Source organism: Jatropha curcas, chromosome 9 (genome assembly GCF_041381405.1).
Source record: "Jatropha curcas cultivar XTBG-Jc1 chromosome 9, XTBG_Jcur_1.0, whole genome shotgun sequence".
NCBI classification, from domain to species: domain Eukaryota; kingdom Viridiplantae; phylum Streptophyta; class Magnoliopsida; order Malpighiales; family Euphorbiaceae; genus Jatropha; species Jatropha curcas.
In genome coordinates this window covers 22,566,220-22,576,025 of record NC_143159.1, presented here as the reverse complement: position 1 = coordinate 22,576,025, position 9,806 = coordinate 22,566,220, and the positions used below count along the sequence as shown (strand labels likewise).

Genomic DNA, 9,806 nt, shown 5'->3' with positions numbered 1-9,806 from the left:
GGCCAGTCCGGTGCTATTTTCAGAACTATGCTCTAACTGATACATGAAATATAATAAACAATCAATAAAATAATTTAAAATATAAAAATAATAGGCTCAATCCATAAATCACACATGTACTTTTCATAAAAAAATCACGTGGCATCCTCCACTTTTGTTTTGACCTATTAAAAACTTCATCTTATAAAACTGTATCTGTTAAATACTTTATTTGATCCAACCTCAACTTATAAATTAGATCGATTAAAAATTTATTAAAAAATTTAAAAATATAAAATTATTATTCTAAAAATTGTATTAACCTCATATCACACCAATATTTTGTATATGAAGCCAAAAAAAAAAAACCTTAAAATTTACTGTTTTTAGTGTAAGAAGCTGTGAAATTATTATAAAAGATTAAGTTTAGGGTGCCATAAAATCGATTTTGTAGTTCAAATTAAATGCCACAAGGTTTTTTTTTGTCAAAGTTTAGAGTTAAATGATGTATTCGGCAAAAAATAATACTCCCTCCGTCTTATTTTGTTTGCACGGTTTGACAAAACACACATATTAAGAATTTAGTCAATAAAAATTATTTTGTCTGTTTTATCCTTAACTCATTAAAATATTAATAAAAATCTTTCATTTAATGAAAGATAATAAAGGTTATCATGGAAAAATAATTGTCTATATATCCAAATTTAAAAACCTTGCAAATATTTTGGGACATTCAAAAAATGAATAACAAGCAAACAAAATGAGACATTGGCAGTATAATCCTAACTTGTACCTAAATAATTTAAATGCATTAAACATACATAATGTGCGAGATTACGACTAATATCTACATATGTATTGTATGGATGACCTAGAAAGAAAGCAAGTGGGCCATCGCTTAAATTTGTGGGTGCCATGAAAACTTCTAGTAAGTTATCCACTATCCTATGCCTCTAGCTTTTTGATAAAGGAAAATAAAGCAATTCCAACCAACAAAAATAGACTCGAGGCGAGAGGAAGATTGAAGAAGATGGAAAAGTTATGTCTAGCATCTCCAACACATCTAGTCTATGCTCAATTCACTCCTCACCCAACAAAGCCAAGATTTAGTAGAGTCTTTGCTTCAAATTCTCGTGGATTTTCCCTCAATTCGGTATGTTATTATAGTTATATATATTGGTCATAAATTTCAAAATTTCAAATTAAATCTTTTTTCAAGTGATTAACATATATTGATTTTATTTTCGATTAACTTATAATTGATTTTCAACAATTTGAAAGATTTTCTAAGAGGAAACGATATCAATTATGATTTTATTACCTTTTTTTATTCATATCTTTGAGTGTAATATTAGTATCATTTGAGATTCTATATATTCTTTCTCATAAGTGATATTTCATGGATCGAATTTTTGACGTGATAAAGATCAATCTTAGGTCAATTCTTGATAATCCGATTTAAAATAGAACCTATAGTTTATACGATTTTCATTCTTTTTGCATTCAAGTATTAGTATGGCATCCTTCCTTCCCACACATATAGTGTGAATGTATTTTCCTTAGAAAAAAGCTGAATATATAAATTCACACTTAAACTTTGCAACTTTAATCTTTTAATCTTGTAACACTTTAAACTTTGCGGATGATCTATCGTGTATTTGAATTTATAAATTTTGGTAATATTACGCATTTTCCCACACTAATATGGATAATTTTTAAGATTTTTAGCTTTTATCTGCAAAAATATCAATTTGATTTGTATTTAGCATCACTTTTCAGACAATAATTTTCATAAGTTTCAATTTTTAAATAGCATTTAATTGATCTAATTTTATAAATTGAAATGTTTAATAAAATAAATTTGAAAATTGAAGTATTTAATAGGTGTAATTTTATAAGTTAAGTATTTGATTGATTAAAGTAAAAGTTGAGGATACCACAAGGTTGAAGTAATAAAATTCTGGGATGAAGTTATGTATTCGGTCTCTGAAAAAGAAAATATTTAATAAGGTTTTCTAAAATAAACAATCTCATAAAATAAAGTTTATGTTAATGTATTTTTAGATGTAAAAAACAAATGTCATCAAGCGCCTGTAGCTCAGTGGATAGAGCGTCTGTTTCCTAAGCAGAAAGTCACAGGTTCGACCCCTGTCTGGCGCGTATAAAATTTTTTTTTAATAAATGAAGAAAAACTTATTTTACACACACTTATATATATATATTTTTTACACTTTGTGATTTTTTTGAAGAAAATTGTAATTTACTAATTCACATTTTTTTTTTATTTTTTACCAAAACAACTAAAATTACATTAAAAAAATTATTCTACACTTAATTTTAAAAAACTTCAATATATATTTGTTTTAATTAATCACATGTAAAAGAAAGGAAAAGGGAAATACTGAACCACAAAACTAATTTGATGATTGAGTGACATAAAGCTAATTGGTATTAATTCTATCTAGCCTATTATTTGGATTTTAGCAGAGTCAAATTCTAATATTTGGGTTTCAATTTCACTACTTGAATGTATTATTATTATTATCTACCATTTTTCACTATTAATTTTACATGGTTTTTCAGATTCTCAAGCGATGCAAAACATGTGGAGGCAAAGGCGCAATAGAGTGTGCAGGTTGCAAGGTATTAATTTAATAGTGTATTAATATTTTATTAACTTTAAATTGCATTTCTTCATCATCATCCAAATAATATACTAAAAAAGTAAAAAATTATTAAGTAAACATTTTATAAAATATAAATAAGTAAATTTAAAAATTCAACAGATTATCATTTAAGTCCCAATAAAACTTTCAATTTCTAAAATTAGTCAAATTTAAATTAATAATATTGAATTTCATAAAATTCAACTCAAATAATAATAATAATAATAATAATATTTTCATTCTTACCAAATTTGAAAACAAAAAATTTTAAATAAAGTGAAATTATCATTTATTATTATTATTATTATTATAATGACATTTATAAGGTTTGCTCTTCAGGGAACCGGAAAAAATAAAAAGAATGGGAATATCTTTGAGCGTTGGAAGTAAGCATATTCACCTATTTTTTTAGAACAAAAAAAAAAAAAAGCATTTTAATTATTAGAATGGGTAAAATTTCAACCGAAAATTCTTTTTATTTTGAATTAATTTATTTCAGATGTTTTGACTGTCAAGGATTTGGGCTGAAAAGTTGCCCAAATTGTGGGCAAGGAGGACTTACACCTGAACAAAGAGGAGAAAGATAGCCACCAAAATATATAATATAGTGTATTGTAATTACTTCAACTTTGTGTTTGTTGGATTTATTTAATGTGTCTTCTTTATTTTCTGTTCAATCAATAAGAGAAAATTACAACAAATTTAATGCTGAAAAGAGTTAAAAAGGTGTGTACGTAGGAAAATAGAACTAGATTCTATAAAAATTTTATGAAAATTATTTATAAATTCATATATTTATAAATGGAAATGGATTTACAAATTCATATATTCATATTGGATACAAATGGAAATCTTTTTGCAGTTCTACTTTTTTAGTTTTATAAAATTAGTTAGAGTAAAACCAAAATTTATTAGAATTGATAGAATTCTAAAATTTAGAATAACTGCTCTTTGCACAAGTTGTTTTGTTACTATATATTATATTTTTTACTACCTCTGTTCCATAATATTTGTCATATTTGGAATTTCACGTCTCTTAAAAAAATTATTAAATTTATCTAAGTTACAATAAATTATTGAGTAAATTGATCATATTACCCTTAATTTAATATTAATTCTCTAAGAAAATCATTAAATTGAAGTATACGAATATAAATTGATAAGACAAGATAACAAGATTACAAATTGAGAAGACAATTTGTCCACAAATGAAGCAGAAGCGCCCAATTCAGCGGCTAGGGCCCTAATAATCATGCGCCTTCTAAAGGGTATTTCCTTTATCCTATCAGTTGAGATATGTACTCTTTTTTTACCTCTATTCAAAGGACATTTAAAGCTATTAGAATTACCTTCAAGATTCATTCTTGCATTTCGCCATATCTTATAAACTGTCTTCACAGATATGCCAAAAGCGTTCGCAACTTTTTCATAACTGTACTCGTTCAACTTACCATCTTCAACTTCAGACAGAAGCATGGTGCCAGAGAGATTTTGCATCATCAGCTCCATTTTTTCTTTTGTTCTCTCGTCTCACGTTGCTTTGAACAAAATATTGAGGTCACTCATATTTAGACAACCGTAGTCATTTCTACTTCATTAGTATAAGATTCAAATCTGGAGGATGCAAAGTAGTGACCATTTTTGGATATGGTATGACCGATTTAGATATTATGGACATGTGAATAGATTTTTCTAGAATTAGATCATTAACTGTGATTTCATTTATATGTGGCCAAAGTTTAGAAATCGAGGAGTTCGATTATAAACTCAAAAAATTGGCTCCAAATTCTATTTCATTTTGGCCGCAATGTATTGCATTTGGACACTATTTTCTGAATTTCATTTAAATTTGGAGAAATCAAATTTTGTTTTTAATTTTGAATTTGAATTGAAAAACTATTCAAGTTTAAACAAGTTAGAGCCGAAATTTAGGTTTTCCTTCCTTATTTTTGCTGAAAATTTTGGAAATATATGACCTTTAATGAATAAGTTCAAAAATTTGCCTTTAATTCGGCACCAAAATTTTTTTCGTTTTTGAGCACATATTACGTAAAATGTCCTTATTCTAATAAAATGTGATAAAGTTAATAAAGAAGGTTGGAAGTGAGGGACCAAATGTTGCAAGTAAACAATAAATGCACTTCTTGGGACTACCTTTTGTGTCGGCTATTGTTTTCATAATTAATGAAGAAATGAAAGACATTTTAGGGAGAAAACTTCACATAACTAACTTTCTTAATCCAAAAGCTTTTTTTGTTTTCTTTAAATAAAGGGAACAATGGGTAAATAAAATTTGATATATTAGATAATTATTTTATCTCTAAAACTTTCATGTTTTATAATTGTATTGAAAAGGGTAATTTTTTATTTACACAATTAAAGAGTAACATTTACATTTAATAATAAAAATAAATATTCTATAAGTCATTAGAGCTATTTTGAATCTAAAGGTTTATATTTAACTATTTTAAATCTAACGGTAACATAATTTATGTATTAATACATAATTTTTAATACATGTATGATAGTTTTACCCTATACTTATATTATCCTTTTTTTTTTTCATGAAAATGGATTATTTATTAATTAAGAATAGCATTTGAGAGAATAGTACTCTTAATACACGAGGGAAGAGTATCCCAAATGCAAAAGCCAGCTTCATTGCATGCTTCTCTAGCTAAGCTATGGGTATCAATGTTTACTTACTTCGAATCTAAGAAATATTATCAATTTCCATTTGACCTTGAAACCATTGAATATCTGAAATAATTATATCCTAGTCCAAAACATTAGTCGTAAAACTGCTGATTGCATTGGCCACCATCAAGGAATCTGTCTCGAGGAGAACAGGGCCCAGGCTATTAGAAGATAGCCATTGAAGCATATGACGCACAGTAAGAGCCTCTGCCATGGTGAAACAACAACGCTAAGAAGACAACCAGAAATAGCTCTGAAAAATTGACCACGACTATCCCTAAACACAGTAGCAAACGAGAAACGATCACCACGAACGACAACATCAATATTACCTTTCAAAACACCTTCAGCTGGAGGCAGCCATCTTGCATTAGAAATCACAACAACGGGCAAAAAAGCAATATAAGGTCTGGAAATGGAGTGAGCTGCTACTCCACAATCCTGCAAATAATGTCTAGCAAAAGACAGAATAGTATAAACGGATCTGTGCACATTATTCCAAATATATGCATTATGAGCATTCCATATATTCCGAGCAAGCAAACACACTTCTTCAAGAACTCAATTATTCAAGCTAAAAAATGATGAAAAAACATCATAAAAGGAGTGCTAAAATAATGATTAAGAGTGATTAATAAATAAGAAAACTTATAAAAAGAAATAAAAGGAAACGCTACAATAGCATACAGCTAACTAAACTTTTTAAAGTTTTTTTTTCTTAAAATATATATGATTTTTTTTGAATATTATGAATATATATGATTAAAATTTGAAACTCTTGATTATTATCATATGCTTATGTCATCCATTAGTTATTAAAAAATAAGAAAATTTGTAAAAAATATAAAAGGAAATTAAGAAATTATTAAATAGTGATTAATAATAATAAAATTTATAAAAAGAGATAAATGAAAATGTGAAGATAGGGGAGGCCTAACTCAGTTTTTTAAAGTCTTTTTTTTTGTTTTGCTTCAAACTTTTTTTTTTATCTGATCATGTATATAAATGATTAAAATTTAAACTCTTAATTATTGTCGTACGAATATATTATATATTAATTATTATAAAATAAGAAAATTTATAAAAGAAAAAGATAAAAGCAAATTAAGAAGTGATTAAAAAAGAAGAAAATTTGTAAAGAGAGATAAAAGGAAATGCTAAGTGAGGAGAATGTCAACTCAGCCTTTTAATTTTTTTTTTTTTTTTTTTGCTTCACAATCTATGTGATTTATTTTTCAATCAAATTATGGATGTATATGATTAAAATTTAAACTCTTAATTATTATCATATACTTATATTATCTATTAGTTATTTAAAAAATAAGAAAATTTGTAAAAAAAATATAAAAGAAAATTAAGAATCTATATATCTATATATATAAATCTAAAAAGCTTACTTGACACTCTATTTGTTGAGCATTATATTTTTTCTATTTTTAGAAATTTTTGAGTTTTTTTATGAAAATTTTAATTAATTAATTAATTAATAATAACTAAAATTTGTTAAATTATATAGGACGTTGTAACTAAAATTTTTATGTATCTTATCTATGTATTTTTCTTATTTTTACTTTTTATAGATTTTAATTCAAGTTAAATTTTCTAATTTGTTTATCTCTAAATTTTAGGATTTTCAAAAAAATGGAAGTGATAATGTTTGTGTGCATAAATAGCATGAGATGGATAGATATTTCAAATAAGTATTTGAAATTCCAAAACAAATAGTACGGAATATTCAAAAATTTATAAAAATAGTGGATTTTGATTCTAATGGTTTTCTTTTGATTTTTTTATTTTTAATTTTATTTTAATTTTTGATTGTTATGATATAGAATCAGATGCTGAGGTTGTTGATTTGAATTTTGCAGACTATATTTTGTATTTTTTTTCTCTTTTCTCTTTTTTTTTTTTTTCCTTGATCCTAAACGTATTCTGTAAACTAAGCAAAAAGTGATTATTAATCAATTAAATTAATTAATATTTTGGATCATGGGTTCATCTGTCTTTCTCTGCCGTATGCACCGGCGACCGGAACATCTTCGCTCCTGGAGAACAGAATGATAAGTTCATAGCTAAAAATATTTTTATGTTAATAGGTTGCCATAGAATCAATTAATTAATTTTTTTGCAATTAAACAAAGGTCGTCATTGTTATTTGAACTAAAGACTAAGTTGATAGTATAAAGTTTCTCAACTGAATTTTAATTTTATTTGAGTTGCAAAAAAATTAGGATCCCATAAAAAAAATTCATATAATCAATAGCCTAAATTATAATAGTTCATATAATCAATAGCCTAAATTATAATTCAACAGATTATCATTCAAGTCCCAATAAAACTTTCAATTTCTAAAATTAGTCAAATTTCAATTAATCATATTGAATTTCATAAAATTCAACTCAAAAAATAATAATAATAATAATAATATTTTCATTCTTACCAAATTTGAAAACATAAAATTTTAAATAAAGTGAAATTATCATTTATTATTATCATTATAATGAAATTAATAAGTTTTGCTTTTCAGGGAACCGGAAAAAATAAAAAGAATGGGAATATCTTTGAGCGTTGGAAGTAAGCATATTCACCTATTTTTTTAGAACAAAAAAAAAAAAAAAGCATTTTAATTATTAGAATGGGTAAAATTTCAACCGAAAATTGTTTTTATTTTGAGTTAATTTATTTCAGATGTTTTGACTGTCAAGGATTTGGGCTGAAAAGTTTTAATTATTTATTTTCTGTTCAATCAATAAGAGAAAATTACAACAAATTTAATGCTGAAAAGAGTTTAAAAGGTGTGTACGTAGGAAAATAGAACTAGATTCTATAAAAATTTTATGAAAATTATTTATAAATTCATATATTTATAAATGGAAATGGATTTACAAATTCATATATTCATATTGGATACAAATGGAAATCTTTTTGCAGTTCTACTTTTTTAGTTTTATAAAATTAGTTAGAGTAAAACCAAAATTTATTAGAATTGATAGAATTCTAAAATTTAGAATAACTGCTCTTTGCACAAGTTGTTTTGTTACTATATATTATATTTTTTACTACCTTTGTTCCATAATATTTATCATATTTAGAATTTCACGTCTCTTAAGAAAATTATTAAATTTGTTTAAGCTAGAATAAATTATTGAGTAAATTAATCATATTATTCTTAATTTAATATTAATTCTCAAAAAAAAACCATTAAATTAAAGTAATAATTACTCGTTATATACACTATTAAATTGTTAATTGTTTTAAGTATGGTGATGGATGATTGTTTTGAGTTAGTTTCTAATCTCATCAATGTTAATATGAGTTGACTAGGAAGACGAGTGAATAAAATTACCCATAGCTTAGCTAAGATAACTATTTCATATGCTAATTTTCAATTGTGGTATGAGCTTCAAAATTGAAGCTTTTGTTCTCGATGATTCTATTACTGAATAGAGCTTCTATTCTATATATAAGTAGCTACCAACGATGTATTAATTGAGGTGGTTAGCAATTCTACTGTTCGTGAAAATCCTTCTAAAGCTTTCATGGAATTGGAGACCATATAGCCTATTAAGGAGTTTTTTGTCCGACAAATAGGGGAGAATGACTTTTCATTTTCCCTCCACATCATTGGATCAATTAACCTATAGGCTATTATTGTATTTTACTACATAAGGATATTTTCATCATCACACATTTTAACAATAAAATCAGGGAAAGATAGATAGAAGAATTTAATAGTTTAACAAAATTAAATCTCAGAAACCATTAATTAATATTGATCAAATGTAGGGACGAGTTAGTTAGTTTGATCAAACCTTAGAGATGAATTAATTATTTTTCCTTCTCTTAAATTAATAAAAAATGAGAAAAAAAATATTGTTTTGAAGTAACATAGACATTGACGATAGAGTACAAATATAAATATAGACTAGTCCTAAACCTGCGTGATGTACGGATTGTATAATTTTCTATTTTTGAAAATTAAATTGAATGCAATTTTCAAGAAAAAAATTTTAATTTATATTTGCATTGCTTTAATTTAAATAATTTGCTTATGTAACTTTGATTATATACTTTGCGCAAATTGTACTTTTGCTTAGGTTCTTTTTTAAATTATTCAAATATTAAACTGAAATATTAATTAACACAATTAATTATTATAAGCAAATTTGTTATTCAATTGATAAATTTAGTTAATTATTTATTTTTTTGTATTCTCGTATATTGAAATTAAATGAAGTATAAGAATATGTAATTTTAATGAAATAAATTTTAGTGTTGAAATTAATATTTTAATTCTATTTTTTAATCTAATTATATTACTTAATTAATTATTATTAACTATGACTCTATTATAACTCCATTTTTTATGGAATAAAAACTATTTAATAAAAATTTATATTTATTATATATTAATTATAATAAAATCTTATTACTTTAATTGTTACTCCATTATTTAATAAAAAA

The 9,806-nt window shown here is 24.9% G+C and overlaps 1 protein-coding gene and 1 non-coding gene across 3 annotated transcripts; both read left to right on the top strand.

Moving 5' to 3' along the window:
• The first annotated feature begins 914 nt into the window (after positions 1-914).
• LOC149493813 (SSUH2-like protein) lies at positions 915-3,360 on the top strand. 2 transcript variants are annotated; one of them, XM_089726170.1, is made up of 4 exons: positions 915-1,132; positions 2,563-2,622; positions 2,985-3,031; positions 3,162-3,360. In XM_089726170.1, exons 1-4 carry the CDS (start codon positions 1,010-1,012, stop codon positions 3,211-3,213), a joined length of 282 nt encoding a protein of 93 aa, XP_089582296.1. In that variant the 5' UTR covers positions 915-1,009; the 3' UTR covers positions 3,214-3,360. The 2 variants fall into 2 exon arrangements, with proteins under 2 accessions (XP_089582296.1, XP_089582295.1); XM_089726169.1 differs by having other exon boundaries at positions 919-1,132; positions 3,145-3,360.
• On the top strand, positions 2,067-2,139 carry TRNAR-CCU (transfer RNA arginine (anticodon CCU)). The gene has a single exon. It is a non-coding gene; the product is annotated as a tRNA-Arg (tRNA).
• Positions 3,361-9,806: the final 6,446 nt, after the last annotated feature.